This window comes from Terrapene carolina, unplaced genomic scaffold (genome assembly GCF_002925995.2).
Source record: "Terrapene carolina triunguis isolate 2854851 unplaced genomic scaffold, T_m_triunguis-2.0 Scaffold238, whole genome shotgun sequence".
NCBI classification, from domain to species: domain Eukaryota; kingdom Metazoa; phylum Chordata; order Testudines; family Emydidae; genus Terrapene; species Terrapene triunguis.
Window position 1 is genome coordinate 14,820,125 of NW_020664589.1, and position 21,321 is coordinate 14,841,445.

Consider the following 21,321-nt stretch of genomic DNA (forward strand, 5'->3'; position numbering starts at 1 on the left):
TGGGAAGGCAACTGGGATAAAGAGTTTATTCAGGCCAGGTGGGCAACTATGAAGGCACACAGAGCTCAACTGAAAGCCATGGCCACCTAGCTTGCTGCAGATATCAATCAAACCAGCACTCGTTAAATATACATGGGCTATATAATGGAGAAAGACCTGTATGTTCTCACTTACAACGTCACGTGTACAACCAGCCTTCCCATTTGTTCAGAGCACTCGGACACCAGCTCTGATAGGAACTAGCAGTGAGCAGATCCAGTATTGTGGATACTGCCACACCTCTAAGTAAGTTCTGAACATTCAATGTGTTCAACTTCATATCAATATCCTGAAAACAACAGGATTAACAAGCTGCTATACATGTTTTTCAATCAGCTGGATTTTGCAAGAAAAGTCTGAAGGAATGCCTAACATAGTGAATGCTAATGGGAAGGGGGTAGGTTTAGCAGATAAAATAAAAAAAGAACAAGTTAAAAATCACTTAGAAAAATTAGATGCCTGCAAGTCACCAGGGCCTGATGAAATGCATCCTAGAATACTCAAGGAGCTAATAGAGGAGGTATCTGAGCCTCTAGCTATTATCTTTGGAAAATCATGGGAGACGGGAGAGATTCCAGAAGACTGGAAAAGGGCAAATATAGTGCCCATCTATAAAAAGGGAAATAAAAACAACCCAGGAAACTACAGACCAGTTAGTTTAACTTCTGTGCCAGGGGAGATAATGGAGCAAGTAATTAAGGAAATCATCTGCAAACACTTGGAAGGTGGTAAGGTGATAGGGAATAGCCAGCATGGATTTATAAAGAACAAATCGTGTCAAACCAATCTGATAGCTTTCTTTGATAGGATAACGAGTCTTGTGGATAAGGGAGAAGCTGTGGATGTGGTATACCTAGACTTTAGTAAGGCATTTGATATGGTCTCGCATGATATTCTTATCGATAAACTAGGCAAATACAACTTAGATGGGGCTACTATAAGGTGGGTGCATAACAGGCTGGATAACCGTACTCAGAATTGTTATTAATGGTTCCCAATCCTGCTGGAAAGGCATAACAAGCGGGGTTCCACAGTGGTCTGTTTTGGAACCAGTTCTGTTCAATATCTTCATTAACGACTTAGATATTGGCATAGAAAGTACGCTTATTAAGTTTGCAGATGATACCAAACTGGGAGGGATTGCAACTGCTTTGGAGGATAGGGTCATAATTCAAAATGATCTGGACAAATTGGAGAAATGGTCTGAGGTAAACAGGATGAAGTTTAACAAAGACAAATGCAAAGTGCTCCACTTAGGAAGGAAAAATCAGTTTCACACATACAGAATGGGAAGAGACTGTCTAGGAAGGAGTACGGCAGAAAGGGATCTAGGGGTTATAGTGGACCACAAGCTAAATATGAGTCAATAGTGTGATGCTGTTGCAAAAAAAGCAAACGTGATTCTGGGATGTATTAACAGGTGTGTTGTGAGCAAGACACGAGAAGTCATTCTTCCGCTCTACTCTGCGCTGGTTAGGCCTCAACTGGAGTATTGTGTCCAGTTCTGGGCACCGCATTTCAAGAAAGATGTGGAGAAACTGGAGAGGGTCCAGAGAAGAGCAACAAGAATGATTAAAGGTCTTGAGAACATGACCTATGAAGGAAGGCTGAAAGAATTGGGTTTGTTTAGTTTGGAAAAGAGAAGACTGAGAGGGGACATGATAGCAGTTTTCAGGTATCTAAAAGGGTGTCATAAGGAGGAGGGAGAAAACTTGTTCACCTTAGTCTCTAAGGATAGAACAAGAAGCAATGGGCTTAAACTGCAGCAAGGGAGGTTTAGGTTGGACATCAGGAAAAAGTTCCTAACTGTCAGGGTGGTTAGACACTGGAATAAATTGCCTAAGGAGGTTGTGGAATCTCCATCTCTGGAGATATTTAAGAGTAGGTTAGATAAATGTCTATCAGGGATGGTCTAGACAGTATTTGGTCCTGCCATGAGGGCAGGGGACTGGACTCGATGACCTCTCGAGGTTCCTTCCAGTCCTAGAATCTATGAATCACCAAAAAAATCCACTTACTATTTCTCATCAAAAATATGGCTTGACCAATTGTTACAAACTGCTACCCTTTAACACAAGGGTGGGCAAACTACGGCCTGCTGGCCACGTCCGGCCCATCGGACCTTTTAATCTGGCCCTTGAGCTCCCGCTGGGGAGCAGGGTTGGGGGCTTGCCCCTCTGTGGCGCTCTAGTAGGGGAGCGGGGTCAGGGGCTTTCTGTGCAGCTCCCGGAAGCAGGGGCATGTCCCCACTCCAGTTCCTACGTGTAGGGGCAACCAGGGGGCTCCGCATGCTGCCTCCGCCCCAAGTGCCCCCCCACCCCGCAGCTCCCATTGGCTGGGAATCGCGGCCAATGGGAGCTGCAGGGGTGGCACCTGCAGACGGGGCAGTGCCTGCAGACAGGGCAGCGCGGAGAGCCGCCTGGCCACTCCGCCATGTAGGACATGGCGCTCCTTCCGGGAGCAGCTTGAGGTAAGCGCCGCCCAGAGCCTGCATCCCTGATCCTGCCCCGCGCCCCAACCCCCTGCCCCAGCCCTGATCCCCCTCCCAACCTCCGAATCCCTCAGTCCCAGCCTGGAACACCCTCCTGCAATCAAAACCATTCATCCCCAGCCCCACCCCAGAGCCCGCATCCCCAGCCAGAGCCCTCACCCCCTCCCGCACCCCAATCCCCAATTTCGGGAGCATTCATGGCCCGCCATACAATTTCCATACCCAGATGTGGCCCTCAGGCCAAAAAGTTTGCCCACCCCTGCTTTAAAACAAACAAAAGGAAGTATTGTTTCTCACAATGCACAGTCAACTGTGGAACTCCTTGCCAGAGGACGTTGTGAAGGCCAAGACTATAACAGGGTTCAAAAAAGAACTATATAAATTCATGGAGGATAGGTCCATCAATGGCTATTAGCCAGGATGGACAGGGATGGTTTGCCAGAAGCTGGGAATGACAAAAGGGGATGGATCACTTGATGATTACCTGTTCTGTTCATTCCCTCTGGGGCACCTGGCATTGGCCACAGTTGGAAGACAGGATACTCGGCTAGATGGACCTTTGGTCTGACCCAATATGGCCACTCTTATGTTCTACCCTCCTGGAGTTATTATTATGAGTCTATCACTGAATGATACTCACTGATCCATTTGAAATACCTGTATAAAGCTACATGGAGTATCTAAGAGATTGATCCTGCAAGGAGATGCTTCTGCTGGAAAATATTACATGTGTTTTGCTGTCTCACACTTCCAAATAGCTTCTTAACCCACCTAGCTATAAGAGAGATGGTAGTGGTTCTTTAGAGGTAAAGGAGATCTAGGCTGTGGGTTGAGCTGTTCTAGGTACCCTAGGTGCAACCAAGCATGGGCTTAGGCTGTATTTCATAGTATTTCATTTTGAGTTCCTTTTGTGAATAAACTGAACCCACTGGAAGAAGATAAAGCTTTGATTGGCTACAACTTGTGAGGACAGTTTGTAACCACCTGCTCACATAATATCTATACACTGATGTACTTCCATTTCATTCTTGAAGAAAGGAATCTAGCAAATTCTCTGACATGGGCAACAAGAACAGAATCTCTTATAAATTTACTAGAGGATTCTTGGAAGAAGGGCATAGAGACTGGAGAACTCTGAGAAAAATCTAGATTTTACTGATATTAGAGCTGAATTGAAGAGACACTAGAGAACATGAAGGAAGACATTCCTGCAGTGAGGTATGTTAGGCACCCATTGTGGGCCCACTTGCCCTGCCCAGATTTCTCTGCAATGTCTATGTGGCATGAAGAATGGTCTGCAGCTGAAGTCAGAAACCAGTCTCTTAATAACTGACCCAACCATGCTTGTACCTGGCTTTGATTTGCCACATCACTCCTGGGTCCTTCTGAACTGATGTTGAATGGGCCAGGTCAGCGTGTGTCATAACTATGAAGGGAAGGGTAACAGCTCTCTGTGTACAGAGACTCCAAATCCTTTTACCTGTAAAGGGTTAAGAGGCTCGGGTAACCTGGCTGACGCCTGACCCGAAGGACCAATAAGGAGACAAGATACTTTCAAATCTTGGGGGGGGAAAGGCTTTTGTGTGTGCTCTTTGTTTTAACGGGTGGTTCGCTCTTGGGACTGAGAGGGACCAGACATCAATCCAGGTTCTCCCCATCTTTCTAAACAAGTCTCTCCTATTTCAAACTAGTAAGTAAAAAGACAGCAAGGCGTCTTAGATTTACTTTGTTTTCTCAACTTGTAAATGTACCTTTTTACCAGAGTGTGTATCTTTGTTTGCTGTACTTTGAACCTAAGACAGAGGGGGGTCCTCTGAGCTCTTTAAGTTTGATTACCCTGTAAAGTTATTCTCCATACTGATTTTACAGAGATGATTTTTACCTTTTTCTTTAATTAAAAGCCTTCTTTTTTAAGAACCAGATTGATTTCTCCTTGTTTTAAGATCCAAGGGGGTTTGGATCTGTATTCACCAGGAGTTGGTGAAAGGAGGGTGGAAGGAAGGAGGGGGGATGGTTAACTTCTCCTTGTTTTAAGATCCAAGGGGGTTTGGATCTGTGTTCACCAGGGAATTGGTGAAAGGTTTCTCAAGGCTTCCCAGGGAGGGAATTCTTGTGATGGTGGCAGCGGACCAAAGCTAAGCTGGTAGATAAGCTTAGAAGTTTTTATGCAGGCCCCTACATTTGAACCCTAAAGTTCAAAGTGGGGATCCAGCCTTGACAGCGTGCAACTAGCCTTCATGCCTGGGGCCAATGAGAAGATCCGACATGCCAAAGGCAGACAGTATCACACATCACTGACAAATGCCCTCTGACAAGATTTGATGGTGGTCTGAGGCCTCTGTACTTTGCCAATGAGGCTGCTGCAAAATGGCTTCGGAAGTTCAACATTCAAGGACAAGGAGAAGAAGAATAATAATTATGGAATAATCTTTAAGAGGAATATCTATCCATCTATCCTGACATTTATACTATGCTCGTCACCACGGTATCTAAATCAAGGCTGGATTCAACAGTAAAAAATACATTGTAGTGAACAATCCTGTGGATGGAGCAGATGCCCCTCAGTCTTTTCTATCTGTAATCTATATAACTCTATTTGCTTTTATTAATTCTTGACTGCTAAGGGCATCTGGATAAAAAGAGAATCTCTATTTTAAGAGTGCATCTGCTCCTGCTGCTTATTTATTTTGTCATAGTCAATGAAAGTCAGAAAATGGGATGTGTGTACCATAACTGGAACATGTACAGCCATTAAAAAACAATGAAAATGACAAAATAAAAGTATATGAAAAAATAAATTGAATTCCCTGCCACTGCAAGTTGCAATTTCCCAATGCAAATCATTAGTGCACAGTGTATCAGTGAGCAGCATTTGGAAAGCCTCCCTCCTGGCTGGGAACAGCAGGGTCTGATCCCATAGCTAGGGAAATCACCCTGCTTCAATAGCTCCTCTTCACAATGTCTCAATCCAAACACACTCACATTCCTCTGGTTTACTGGCAATTAAACAAGTAGATCTGGACTATGAAAAATACTAACATTTGTTAGAGACCATCAACTGGCAGTGGAATAAAGGCCCAAGTGTTCCTACTGAATAAAGCTTTGGATCACAGGTCAGTCTATGACCATCTTCTTTTAAGGATCTATTACCTCTCTAAAAAAGCTAAACACGTACCTAAATAACAAGTACTGTAAAAGGAAATTACCTTAGTCTCCAATGCTATTATTTTCCTCATTTGTGATATCGGAATTATGTTTGCTACACTGTTCCAGAACTTGTTTTTCCACATACAAATATGGGAGGAAAAAATAACTCTTCAATAATGTCTATACCCAACAGATTCAATCCACAACGCCAGCTGAATTGAGTGACAAGCCTAAACACTTCACAACTGCAGTTTGTATAAGCAGATCCAGACTGACATTTAGCTGGATGTTTTCAAAGCAGCACAGGCATGTACACAATCATTTTATGTGGAGTTTAATTCTTCCAAACAGCAGGCAGGAGTTTCCCAAAGGGGTGAGAGGACAGGTCAACTTCAGTATCAGGAGGTGTAAAATAGACTCCCTTACTCTGAACACCCCTTTACACTCCCTCCAACCTTCTCACACCTGCTCCATCCAAGTATAAGGGAGTCTCAGTTGCTCAAACATGCATATTGAAGAGCTGGAAAATGGAGCAAGAGGGAACAAGTTAAAGCAAAATGGGGGCTTTAAAAAAAATAAACTAAACTGAGGAGTCAGCTCTATGAATAAATTCTAGATTCCTGTTTAACTGTTTTAGGAAACCAGTCATACGAAACTAGAGTCCTTTGGCTCTTACAGCTTGTTCCCCAGCCAAATGGATACTCCTCAATTTGTGGCATGACAACAATTTCCACGACAGCTACTGCCGCTGTCACAGACTGCAAGTACACCACCATCCAATTACAAAAAAGGGTACTTAATAAATGCTGACGTACACTGTTTTTATGCGCATAGTGAGACAGTGATTTAGGGGAAGGGGTTTACATAGTTAAGGAAAAATGAGATAAATACACTTAGATATTCCCCATTTTACCAGAAGAAAAAAATATGGGGCTTGCCAGATATTAGCATAATTCACTCAAACTGCTGACTCGTGTAGCACGTTTCAAGAGATGGACACTGTGAAAACGAATTAAGACAGAGTATAATTATGTTTATTTTCCCACTCTGTTCTGTTTTGGGAGGTACGGGTTAGTGTCAGTATTGCCAGAATATAGTGCAACTATATTGCTCCTGCAGATTATATCTACTGTATTTTCAGAGAAGGAAATATGATTAAGATATTAGTTTATAATGAGGCAGAATTTAAAACAAAAATTTCCCAGAGAGAGAGGCTTGTTAGCAACTACAAAACACTAAATTCACCAGCCAAATAGCTTTGGAAACTCAGCTGTATCAAAGCATAGGAAGATAAGCACAGAAAGATTACCACATTGTCCTTTCATTTTGAAGAGCTTTTGATACTGAGTGCTAAATTTTGGAAAACATTCCGCTCAGTCATAATTCTGTTCAGAACTTGGATATTTGCGCACTTTCTTCCCCCCTCATTTACATCAAAGGACACTGGTATGAAAAAAATAGCCAAGATTTTATTTTTGAGACCTTCTGCTCAAGCTGCTTATTCCTTTAAAGAGACAATCCTCAATTTAAGGAATGACAATTTTTACAGCTGCCAATGACAATGTCACCTATTAGCCATTTCCTTTTCTTTCCTTGTATAATACCAAGACAAACGGGGGGAAAATGGGAACTCTCTTCTTGTTCCTATTAACAAGAATTCAGGTAAGGGTGTCCCCCAACCCCATGCTTGTGACAGCACAGTTCACTACCATGCAAACAAGTGTGTTCTCTAATTCTGGATGATGCGATCACTAAAGGAATCAGAGCAGTAGACGGACTATAAAAGAAGAAAACGTTTATATTATACACATGTATTTATTTCAGTAATCAGCAATGACAAGAAAGAAAATACAGAAGAGTGTGCAACTGTTCAGTAGGATTTGGGGGGAAATGTTTTCTCTGGTCTTAACTATTCTATCACATAAACACAAGAATAGCAGTGCTATTGGATAGGTCTGGGAGATCTTAAATCCTTTACTACTAACCTTATAAATGTTCGGAAACCTGTTGGTCCCAACTTCATTGTCCCTTTTACTCCAAGGAATCGGATAAACAATGCAGCCATTCTGTCCACCAGTCGTAGATAGCTGAACTGTTTGGCATATTTTGGAAACACTTGCTTGAGACAAAGGGAGGGTAAGCTGGCTTCTGCATTTTTGCTATCATGTTCCAACTGGTCTGTTGATCCTGGTTCCAATAGTTCATCTTTTGTGTCTGATGCATTCTCAGACAGTTGAGATCTGCAGCACAAACAGTAATTGTACCTTGTGAGACATTGTATCAATCCACTATGATTCTGTCAGCATCTTCATCATTAAAAACTATTTTCAGGGATTTATATAGTAACTTGGATGTAAAAATTCATTCTGGTCTGGAAAAAAACATACAAGCAACTTTGTTCAAAATTAGAAGATTAAAAAAACCCCTCAGTTGAGCTGTCTAAGTTTCAAGAAGGAAAAAAGGATTTCTGGTTTAGGAGACCTTTATACTCATACTAGATGAGTGGGTAAAGAGATATGGGCCAGTTTTCAAAATCTGCTGCCTAAAGATAGGCACCTAAATTCATATTTAAGCACAAAACTAAATGCCCTGATTTTGAGAGCTACAGAATGTCCATAACTCCTATGGAAATGAATGGGAGTTTGGGGTTCTCAGCACGTCTGACAATCAGACAACTTTTATGTAGGTTTGAACATTCAAGACTGTATCTCATTTTCTTTTTTAATTTTAAAGTGAATTTCCACATTTGTCAAAATGTTGGATTAACAGCTCTGAGAATGTCAGCCCTGCGTTCATCCAAAGACCAGGGACAGCATGAGCAGTGGCAGAGCAAGCGTCCAAACACATTCCACTGATGTGCTTCCACCTGGACATGGAGGACCCACTTCCAGGGTGAACTGGTTTTTCACTCTCAATGCCAATTCAGTCTGTCATTTCTGCACAACCTGCCATCAACAATGCCAATAGAGATGGTGGGTTTTGTGACATGGACCCTGGCCAAGGCAGAAAAGCCAAAGCAGGGACAGCTGGACTTTCAGAGAAGTCTCTACAGTTTGGGGTGGACTCTCTCTGGCATGTGCTGATTAGCTGTTTGCTCCAACCCTCTCCCTCCCTCGCAGTCTCATTGCCTCAGCAGCACTCCTCTTACCCCCTTCTTAGTCCCCCTCACCCCCTTCCCTTCAGCTGATCCCCCCTGAATTAACTCCCCACACATCCCCAAAAAATCATGGAACTAACATGACGTTTGCTGCCATCACATTATTCACTCCACTTGTGTGTTATCTAGGGTGACCAGATGTCCTGATTTTACAGGGACAGCCCCGATTTTTGGGTCTTTCTTATATAGGCTCCTATTACCCCCCACCCCCATCCCAATTTTTCACACTTCCTGTCTGGTCACCCTAGTGTTATCCCCTTCCCCCTACCCTGCATCTGTCTTGTCTATTTAAATGTAAGCTCCTGGGGGCAGGGTCTGTCTTTGTGTCTTAGGTTTGTACAGCACCTATCAAAATAGGTTCCTGGCCCATGACTAGGCCCTCCTACGTACTACAGAAATACATATAATAAATCATAATAATAAAATGCTGAACCCGTACCCAGCATGACATGATGGGGCATGATGTGGATGACACTTTCTGAAAGAGTAATGGTATTAGCCTAGGTTTTCTGGGCATAGTCTGTTTTGGTTAAGAAGATCCTGCCTATCTGAAAATGGAAATACAATATTCTTCTTCACTTCTATTCCTAAACTATCACGTGATAGTGCTGTGAGCTGTTAACATCTGCTACCTTTCACCCTAGAAGTAGGTGAATTGATCCCCATGCATAGTTATGCAAAGCATTTGAAGGGTGAAAGGGGCTAGATAAGAATGATCCTCTATTGTCAATATGGTTACCAGGGAATCTACAAAACTACCAGGAACACAACTTTAATAATACCAGTTACCTCTGGCACCCAAAGTTGTTATTATTTGGAGGCAGAGATGATTAAGGTCTGGGAAGAAGAACAGAGCTCTGGTCTCTTTTGTCTGCCTCAGTTTCACTTCACTGTCACTATCTGAATGATCCAACAAAGGATTTCATTCTATGGCATTGTAAGTCCCACCACTATCATGTCAGTGCAAACTGTCCCACTGCTGGGTGTGCATGTACCAGGTCTCCTTCACAGCAGTCTCATTTCCCCCAGCTCACTGGGATAGGCTGCTCATCTAGTACCAACCTAGCTAACACAATAAAGAGAGAAAGTCATAAAATTAAAACGTATTGGCTAAAAATGCTACTATGGGCACCACTATTTAAAGGGTCTCCGGTTACAAATCAACATTTCATTGGAGAGGCTCTCTGTTGCTTCATTATGTGCAGCGCTATTCAGGTCCAATAAAAAGAACATGTCAGTAATGACTGTCTGCCATCAAAACTCAGTGACACCTTTGCATTGTATAAAAGCCCCATTTTTCTCTTCTCTAGGTAAACTGGTTATAAACAAACAAAGATCAGAGGCTGTAGAAAGCAAAAATCCTGCAGCAATTTTCACACGTGAACACTGAGCAGTTCTAATTCTAGACAACAAGCTCTCAGCAAATTACCTGAAAGGGGAAGAAATCGACTAGTAACTCAGAGCAAGGGGGTCAGGAGAGCAAGGCGAATAATACTGAACTGAGAGAAGGTGATTAGTGCACCACTCTCTCACTTCCTGTGCCATGACTGTGTGGCATCATCCCCAAGAAGAAAATTAACTTCAGCTGTTGCTGGGTTACTAGCTAACACCTACACGTCATATATGCATCTGCACCACTGCTGGCCCAGCTGTTCTGTGCGCTATTTCCTTTGCTTAGGGTGAGGTTGTCGGGGGATCTATTATGAAGAAAATCTAAAGCTGGAGTTTAGAAATAACTCTGATCTCACTGCTCAACTTTAATCTAAGAGGGATTAATGATGAGACAAATGATTTTATTTTTACACTTGTAAAGATATACTGTTACAAGTCACAACATATTGACTAAACCAACATAAAAAGGCTCTCTTCAATACAGTCTAAGTACATATCCTAACAATCCTAAATACATATTCTAAAAATACATTCCGATACATATCCTAATATATCCAACCTGAAAACTGGATAAAGAGACACATGTCTTCACTGTGTGCTAAAAGGTCATTGCATGTGAGCTCTCACAGAAGAGAGGGAGAAACCAAATCTCAAAATCAATGGCACTCCACTGAGAATGCCCTGTGTACAACTCCCAGTGGTCAAAATGTATGGAATATTACCCACAGAATCCTAGCTAAGCTTAAATGCAACAAGAGCACACTGGGAGAAGAGCATCCCTCAGGTAACCAGGACCAAAAATTATCCGAGTTTGTAGCTCACTGCCACCCAGAAGTAACCCAACACCACACTTTCTCCTCATCGTGGTCTTCCAACCTCTACCTATTGCCTGAGTCTTTTCCTCCCCATCAGGTATACCGTCCATGTCTTTGCACAGGAGCATTTCCCTACAGGTGTTAGCAGCCATCAATAGCCAGTGCAGTATATTCCCTTCACTATATCTTCTGGTGCTTTATCCAGTCTATTCTTAATTGACTCAGTGATGGGGTTTTCTATCTGTGTCTTGGAAAATCTTTTAAAATGTGTCACCTTGCACTTGGATGGCCACATGAGATGGGCAAAAGGGACCACAATTTAACATCTTGTACAAAGGACAGGGCCACTTTGCAGCAACTCTAATACTGCACTGCAGTTTCAGCATTGACTAGGAGCTGAAATCCTTTTGTGGGACTTGAACCCAGGATCTTGCAGGCCTACAGCAAAGACAGATAACAAATGACATGCTTGCCAATTGCTCTGCCTTCTGTTTTATCATAGAAGAGATCTTTTTAACCAAAATTTGCTCTAGCTCTCAAATTCCTAATACTTATCTTGTATTGTAGCTAAAAGCATTTTACTTGCATAGACAATGACCTCTACTCTCCACTTTTTTTCAAAGAATTTAGTATTTATAAAAGGTGCTGGATTGACTTCTCTTGAAAGCAAAGTCTTCCTTACCACAGAATACATATAGCATTGGCAGCAGCATTTCAGGCTTCCCTATCAACATGCCACAAAGCTGTTCTACAAGAAAAGGGACAAATTCAATCCTAGAGTAAGCAGGCACATTGACTTCAACGGGAGCTGTATTTGGTCCCTGATCTCTAGGGGTGAGAGAGCATTTTGTCTACGCTCAAGGGTCCTCACACTTATATTTTAGGGCTACATACTGCCCACAGATATAAATGTGGAACTCTCATTGATTTTAGTCGTAGTGGCATACATATATCTGAAGGCAGAAGTTGGTCCTTACTTTACGAAACCTTAAAGTCTAGCTGAGAGACCATTTGTTGTCCTTAGGCACAGCCTTGAGAAGATGGGCGAAGAACTGTCTAGCTGGAGGCCCACAAGTTTAGAATGCTGAGTCAAAACACGTTTGTGCCTTTCTCCTTGGTAAGTAGCAACGCTTTCTTTCGTGTCTAGCTTGTTTAATGGTTTGTGGGAAATATTGTTCTTGAGGAGGTGGGCAACAGGGGCCCCATTTTTGTTTGCAGAGGCCTTTGGGTTCTGAGCACTTTAGAAATTAAAATGTATTATTAGTACTATCTGCTTTAGCATTAACTGGCAGTTCCAGCAGAACCCATTTGTGATAGTATTTTTGTAAGGTGAACCAGTGATCACTAGTAACTAACCTGAGATTCCCCCAATTCATTTTGCAGAGGCCACCAGATATCTAATAGAAGGTACCCATTTTGGGCACTATCCTTCTGGAATGAATCTGAACCAGAGATCAAGAAGATGAAAGGCTTTCTACCTTGTTACAACTTCCATTCAATACCTCAAACCTTCTGAGTCTCATTTTTGCATTCCTTGTTACCTGCCTATGTTTATCCTAACAGCTCAGAAAATATCTCTAATTAATTATTTGGGAAAAGTACTTAAGTGGGTAGACAATGCAGGACTATTGTCACAAATCACCAAAGGAAATGAAACCCCGCACCGAAAAAAACATTCATGAGTTCTAAATGAATTAACTTTCTTGGACTAAAACAGTTCGATCCACCTATAATCATAATGTATTCTCTACTTCAGTTTTCCATGGTCACAAACAGAATTAAAATGTGATTTATAACATAAATTATATCTTTTTCTTAATCTAGAAACATTATTATATGATCCATCTGAACACTCTTGCGCTACAAATCATTTTATTACTGCCATGTCTGATATCCCAAAGTACATGGCATCAAACTGAGATAAGAAGAGGGAACAATTAGATCCTTCCCCAGTTTTCACAAGCAGAAGATTATTCAATCTTTAGGCAACACTTTTCCTATAATGCCTTAACATTTAAATGAGGTCTTATTTAGTTTAATTTACATAGTATGTTTGCATACAGTAATATGCAATGATTTACAAGATGAATCCAGTTTATGTTCTTTAAAAAGATCAGGTCTCTATAAATAGATTGGCTCAGTCATTTTAATGTCAGCCAGCAATTCATCTATTATTGTTACAAACTTTCAAAATTATACAGTGTGCAGATAACAATATTTTAGACGCGCTTTAGTGCTTCACTACTTCAAATTACAAGATGCTCAGTCAGTAACTGCCAATCTAGGCCCTTTGCAAGTGTATAGAAAACAAAAGCATCTTCGTATCTGGATGCTCCCCAGAATCTAGAGAAGTTGTTTCATTTACAAGCAAGATCCCTGTATATTAAGGCACACAGGGTGAGATTACATGCAATTTGGCCAAGTTATGGCGGTGACTTTATTTAAATAATCAATCACACACAAAAAATGCAGATATGTTTAAATTTTCTTATATCTCTGTCTGCACTTAAAATCACTCAAGTAAATTACCAGGCAGAGAGGTCTAATGAACTAAAAGAACAGTGCTGGGTGCAACCAACTACCAAGTTCTAATTGTGCCTCTGCCAATGACATGTTATGTGGCATTCAACAAATTGGTTAACCTCTAGAAGTCCCAGTTTCCTTATCTGGTGAGGGGGGAAAAAGGTAGGTTAGGGGTGACAATATTTAATTATCTCCCTCTATTGAGTGTTTGTGAGGATTGATTAATTAATGTTTAAACGCTTTGAAAACGTAAAGCTCTGCATAAATGCTAAGTGCTAGCTAGCTACTCATACCACAGCCAGCACAGTGATAGCAGAGAGCTATTTTTCCCACTTGCTTATATTTAATTTCTCACCCATTTTGTCCTAACGTAGGAAAGAACAATTCCTCCTTGGCTGTATGAATCTCTCAGGGAATTCCCTCACCCCCAATCTAGCACTGGCGCAGTACTTTTACCACCTTGCTCAAAGCAGAACAAGATGGTACTAATAATGCTGGTGATCAGTCTATAGTAGCACTCGCTAGACCAATGCAGGAAGAACTCCTTAAAATTCTCAGTGTAGACAAGACCCTTGCAGACAACCTACGACCTCAGGTTCCAGTTCCAAGAGAAAAATGTTTGTATCAGAGGGCAAATTAAGGTGTTAAAAATGTTTCTTAAAAGCAACACTTTCTCACTCATTTAAGTCAAAGAGAAGAGGTATTTTATCAACCATTAAAAAAAGCCCTCACCTCTGTGCAAAGAAAATACATGAGAAATTCCTCACCATCAAATACTTTTCCCAAAAAGTGGTAAGAACCTTTAAGCAGGCACTTAAATGAAAATCTCATCTCAGCCCTAACTATGGGTATACTGTCAGCACTGCTGAACTACATACTATACTGTACATCTTAGCCTCCTCATGGCCAGCCTGGCCATGGCATGTTTGGCAAATGCAGCCAATGGAGACCCTGCGTGTTTGCATTAGGGGAAACAGCTTCTGCCCTAGATTTAAAGCAGCAGGAAAAAAGTAGAGGAGTAAACCTATGAGCATAAGCAACAGAAGCCTGATCATTTGAGTGAGCAGAAGAAAACTCCGCATCTCCAGGTGTCAAATCCTCCCCCACAAATGTGCTACAGAGATTACTATTCTGCCTGAAGTCTGCCACAGGTCAGTCTGAGGCCTCCGTCAGTTTTTGCACGGGGTCTGGAGTCATTTTACATGCAGAGTCAGAAATAAAGGCAAACTGGCAAAGAAATCCTCATTATATTTATATAAAGAGTTATAATCTCATTATTACTCCTCATTATAGCTACAGGTATATAGGAGCTAGGTATTATCATTATATCATGCCTATCAAACTTCAACTGCTTTTTGTTTAAGTCCTCCTTAAACAACTTTTCTTCTTGAAAGGGGCAAATGTATTCAAATCTTCCCTTAAAACACCTTGTGTTTTCATTGATAATTCACCAAAAACAAAGAAAAATTTCCAAAAGTCAAAATTTGCACCACCTTCAAACCTGGGCCTCCACCCAGTCAACCAGTGAATTGTGCATGGGCTAAATTATCACTGGTGTAATTCAAATGACATCACTGTGAAAACAAGAGTCATACTAGAAAAAGTTTAGGACGTTTAACTATAGGATTGCTATTAGATTCTTTTCAATATTTGTATGATATTGCTCAGAAGCTTCAGTCAGGTCACGTGCTAAGTGATCCATCGATACATCTGAATATACGGTCCCTCTTCCAAACAGCATACCATCGGAGAAAACATTCACCTACAGTACAGTACATGTATATGCTTCAACACCAGATTAAAAAAGACAGTGTGTGGGCAGTGCTGTTATTTTTCACTCAAAATCTCTTGCACACACTGTCACAATACATTATTTTATCTTTCTTGTTATTGCCCAATTCCCTAAACAAAAGCTGAGATGGATAATGATGTTCTCATATAAATGCTACATGTTTATTCAGCATGATACATTTTTACATGTTTTCCTCCTTTTGGCATTTTTGAATATAATTGAAGGTTGCTATCATTATAAGTTCAGAAAGTCTAAAAACTGATGGTAATTACTTGGCACCTACTAAGCATACTCAAGTTTTCATCTTCTTTCCAATAGTTTTTTTAAGTGCCCATCATCAAGAATAAGTTAAATTCACACTAGGGTACTAAGAAATTACTCAAGTATCAGAGGGGGAGCCGTGTTAATCTGAATCTGTAAAAAGCAACAGAGGGTCCTGTAGCACCTTTAAGACTAACAGAAGTATTGGGAGCATAAGCTTTTGTGGGTAAGAACCTCACTTCTTCAGATGCACTGAAGTGAGGTTCTTGCAAGTGAGGTGCAAGTGAGGGACTGAAAATTTGACCCTAGTGGTCTCCAGAAACATCACTTAGTTGCCAATCACTGGCTCGTGGTACTTTTCTTTCATTTTGTAAGGGTAAACATCTTGTAAGCAGAAACTACGGAGTATACTTTGTACTTTGGATGAGTTCACAGTAGTTCTTCATATCAAACATTTGTGTCAAGCCTTTCCGAGTGCCTAGTGATTGTAAATGCCAGGCCATTGCCTGCTCTGATGAGACTGTCATGCTAGGTTACACAAAGCATCTGTTTTTGGAACAAGACTGTTTCATGCAAACGCTAGAGATAATGGTCTGTTTTTGTATATATGCAACCACATGTTCACTGAAGCTGAATATTTCTATATGTGACCAATTTCTTAAGAGACACAGGACTCAAAAATTCTAACAAAGTACACTATAACAAGGTAATCCTATATGTTCCTCATATTCTCTCTGTAATACCAGAAGCTAGAGCAGTTAAATTGTTCCCTGAAACTAGTGCCTGTAGAGATTGTGCTTAATCCTGCAAGGGAGTTCTTTTCAAAATTTCATACATATGGATCTTTCCATCTGCTAGATGGTAACCTGCAATTTCTCATCAGCAAGTTATTCATCTCCTGTTGGCTACTGTAAATTTGACTAGACTAGGTGTGCCGGCACACATACCAACAATCCTCCTTCCTATGTAGCACAGATGCTGTGGATTCTATTAAATCTGAGAGAAGCTGTGATATAAAAGACAAGGATAAGATTCCCATCATCAAATAAATAGGGACAATGTACCAATATGGTTAATAAACAGGCTTTGTACATAGTCTTGTGAATATCAATAAGCAGATATAATGAAGTAAGAATAGTGAGCTCCATCAAATAAGAATTCCAAAAATGTAAGCTTGTCAACTAGGCGATCTCACTGACAGTCCCAAATATAACTAGAAATGTTATAGCAATCTCTGGTGTACTCATTGCAGACACAGGACCAAGCAAACACACTCAGATCCTCGGCACGAGCCAGAAGATTTCCATCACAAAAGAAAAGCTACAGATATCTCCAGAACACCCACCACATTGGGATTCTAATTGCTGGCACAACTTAGAAGAGTTGTTCTCCACAGCAATATCCAAAACTGTAAAATTAAATGAATAAAAATTTAAATAATAATAAAAAAACAGTGAAAACAAAGCTTTGTTTTCCGGCTGGTGCTGGAGGAAAGGCTGGCAGGAGACTGCTACTGTCTTTGTCCAACAAGCAGCACAGCAGATAAGGATAATGTTCTATTTTCTATTAAGTAAAAGCAAAAATGAATAAATTATCACTAGCTTTCTTCTTTGACATGCAAGATCTGGTGGTCGTTGCACAGAACACAGCGTACTGCAGCTGCCAAAGAGCATACATAAATGTAGGCAAGAAACAGATGAGATATACTATATACAGCTTTATTTTTCCCTGTTAAAAGATTTCTTCAGGAATTTAATAATCCCAAATTTTGATTTTATTGCAACTGGGCCTCAACTAAACTTTTGCTACTCCAAAAACAAAAACAAACAAACAAACGGCTGTACTTGGTTTACAACAGTCATAATTTTGCTTTCATTTTAACTCAGTCTTTATGGCTCCCAGTGAACTTTTGCTGTTCTGAAAATACTGCATACTTTTTAACTGCAAATTCAAGATTATCTTGTACTGTACATTAATCTGTTAGTGTGGCCAATTATAGTTTCAGTTTAGCAGTATTAAAGCTTTGTTTTTGTTGCAATTTCAGTGGCTGTGCTAGCTGCTAGCTCTTTACATTTAATTTTCAGAGGGAGTCCTCAGGAGCCAGTTGTTAGACTGATCAACTCTGGGAGAAATCAACTATGCCAATGCTTACTGGTTTATATGGGTGGTTGACTTCATATGTGGCGTAGCTGAAGCATTGCTCATCACATCTCCATTGTTAAGAAAAAGAAGTGTGGCTTGCTGAGACTACAGCTCCCATCATGCAATCTTGAGCTGAAAGCCCAGACCTCCTTATTACAAATAATGACTACCATATGGTCCATTTTATGGAAACTTAGGTATGGCCCTCAGTTTTAAAATCAAAGGCCTGATCCTGTCAGGCGCAAAGTCCATCCTGAGAATTACTTGGCAGTTTGTGACTAAGCTGTCAATTTCAATTTATTTTCTTTTACAAAGCAATAAATCTGGAATATCAAACAGCTCCAAATTTAACTTTTAAATTTTAACTAGTACTCTGTGAATTAAAAGTGGCTAAAAGGGCCACAACTGCGTTGAAATGGGAGTCCCTGGGAATTCCATGGGAAGATGATAGTTTAAAACTGGTATTTTTCAGCCCTTTACTCTTCAACCCCATTTCCAAAGGTTATCTTAAATGTTAATGGAAGAGAACATGAAAAACATAATGGGCACAGGCCCAGAATATTGTGTGCATTTCAACATTGCCAATTAGTGCATGATGATGACGACATCACATCAGAATGTGCCAATTAGCCAATCAGAATGTGGTTTTGGGAAAGCTGTGTCCCCAGCTATCTCTAATAACACTTAAATTACTATTGTAATAACATCTTGTTGAGTTTATCACTCACATACATAACCTACTCTCTCTCTCTCTCTCTGGGTTAAAAAAGATGTGCAGTTTATCTAAAAAATTTACTGGATATCCAAGAAGTCGACAACTACATAAAGTCATGTGCTGTTTACTAACTGTTTATGAACACTGGTGGAGTATTTTCATTTTGTGCCATTACTAAGTTAAGGTATCTGTTAACTGGGAAATTTAATCACCAGAGTGCTTCCTCTCTTCTGTATTAGCTGAAGACAGCCATGCTGTACATGGCACTCTGGACACTTGCAGGGGGGAGAGTTACAAAGGCACAACTAGGAATAAGGCAATCAACTCCTAGTGGACACCTAGCTGTCCTTTGTGCTTTCAATATTCTCTCCCACAGTCTGTTACTGCCTCTTACTGCTCACATTTGTTCCACCCCAGGGACTCAGTCAAGTAAGCTTATTGCTATTTCTGTTATAACCTATGATGGCCACATTATGGATCATCTTTGTCCTGTTTCCTGTAGCATAGGGACAGAAACACTAGGTACTTACTAACTAATCGTATCTACTGGTAAAAGAATAGAGTTGCAGGTTATTTCACATACTCTTAGCCCTCTAAGTGTAACCACAGCTCCTCATCACCTGACTATTGCAAACTTTGAAAACTGAAGATTTGATCGTGGCAATCTGCTTGAGACTGGAGGAAATCTTTGCTTTGAGTCCATACAGGTATCTGGAAGGCTGAAATTAAAAAGCATAAAGAGGCTATTAATGTATCAAATGTAAATAGTCATTTTTCAGAGCTAATAAAGCCCAGGTATCCAACCTTTGCAAACTGAGGGCCACATTGGCAGCTTTCCAGCAGCCTGAGGCTTGTGCCTAATATATATGAATATAGACAATTTTAAAATCACAAATATTACACACAACCACAATATTTTGCTTATACTTTTAGCTTCCTTAAGAAAATATTTGCCCCTATGTTGTTTGCATTCTTTACACCAAAAGTCTGCAGCTTTGACTTCAGCTTGTAACTACTGGAGAGGATGGACAATTTATATAATCTACTTTGGGGGGTTGTTTTTTCCTATATAAAAATTACAGTTTTGAAATTAACCTTTACAATTCTCATTTTCCAGATTTTCATCCAGGACATTTGTCTAAGTTTTATGGAATCGCTAGTATGAAGCTAGAGCTAATCTTTATCCAGGTTAATCAGACTATCTGCTTGCTCCTTAACCAGTTCCCAGTGGGATACTGAACATGAGTTTTCTTTCTGAGCACATGTGTAATGAACTCGCATCCGTGTGGCTCCAGAAGAATCCAAGATAGCTATGGGAACACCTATCTCCAAGCAAGCATGTACTGATCATGGGTTCTTTTCAAACTATTTCAAGGATTTCACATTTGACAAGCAATTTAATATTCATATCAAAAATGACTGAGTTCCCATTTGGCCCCTAATTCAGAGAAAAAAAACGGTTACCTATCTTTCATAACTGTTATTTTTTGAGATGTGTTGCTCATGTCCATTCCATTCTAGGTGTGCGTGCACCCACGTGCACAGTCGTCAGAGATTTTTGCCTTTGCGGTATCTGCAGGACCAGCTGTGGCACCCCCTTGAGTGCCACACTCATTTGTTGGTATATCAGGCGCTGGCCCTACACACTCTCAGTTCCTTCTTGCCGGCAACTCAGACAGAGGGGCAGGAGGGCGGGTAATGGAATGGAGATGAGTAACATATCTCGAAGAACAACCGTTACAAAAGGTAGGTAACTGTTTTTTCTTCTTCGAGTGCTTGCTCATGTCGATTCCATTCTAGGTGACTCACAAGCAGTATCAATGGAGGTGAACTCGGAGTTCACAGACTTGCAGCTTGCAGCCCTGCTCTGCCAAAGCCAGCATCATCTCGAGCTTGTTGGGTCAGCGCATAATGGGACAGACAACCAGGTAGCAGCCCTACAGATCTCTCGGATTGGTACCTGTGCCAGGAAGGCTGCTGACAACGCTTGTGCCCTAGCTGAGTGTGCTATCACAATCGCCGGCAGAGGCACCTTTGCCAGCTCATAGCAGTAGCAGATGCAGACCGTGATCCAGGATGAAATCCTCTGAGCAGCCACTGGGTGACCTTTCAGTCGGTCTGCCACCACAACAAAGAACTGCATTGACTTACGGAACGGCTTTGTTTTATCTATGTAGAAGGCCAGCACCCTCCTGACATCCAGGGTGTGTAACCTGCACTCCTCATCTGACACATGAGGCTTTGGAAAGAAGATGAGTAAGTATGTGTCCTGGCCAGTATGAAACTGGGAAACGACCTTGGGCAGAAACAATGGGTGCGGTCGCAGCTGGACCTTATCTTTGTAGAAGACCGTATAGGGTGGCTCCGAAGTAAGCACCCTGATCTCGGACACCCTACAGGCCAACATTATCACAACCAGGAACAAAACCTTCCAGGAGAGAAGCAGAAGAGAGCAGGAAGCTAGAGGCTTAAAGGAAGGCCCAATGAGCCTCAACAGCACGAGATTCGGGTCCCGGGGGGCGGGACAGGATCCCAGACGTGTGGGTAGAGATGCTACAGACCTTTCAAAAACTGTGCCGTCATGTCATGAGCGAAGATAGACCTGCCTTGGAATGGAGGATGGAAAGCCATGATAGCGGCCAGGTGGACCTTGATCGACGACAGGGACAAAACTTGGAGTTTGAGGTGCAGCAGATAGCCCAGCATCTCCTGCAGCAGGGCCTGCTCAGCCCAAATATGCCGTTCCGAGGCCCAGCATGTGAACCTTTTCGATTTGGCCAGGTAAGACGCTCTGGTGGAGGGTTTTCTGCTACCCAGCAAGACCTGCTGAACATGGGCCGAGCATGC

General features: G+C 41.4%; 1 protein-coding gene across 1 annotated transcript in view; it reads right to left on the minus strand.

The window, feature by feature from the left end:
- TTLL11 (tubulin tyrosine ligase like 11) overlaps positions 1-21,321 on the minus strand; it is a 110,503-nt gene that overhangs the window by 13,950 nt on the left and 75,232 nt on the right. The window contains exon 7 of the mRNA XM_024211146.3: positions 7,663-7,917. Within this exon, the coding sequence (XP_024066914.2) occupies positions 7,663-7,917 (255 nt within the window). The remainder of the gene's footprint in view (positions 1-7,662; positions 7,918-21,321) is intronic.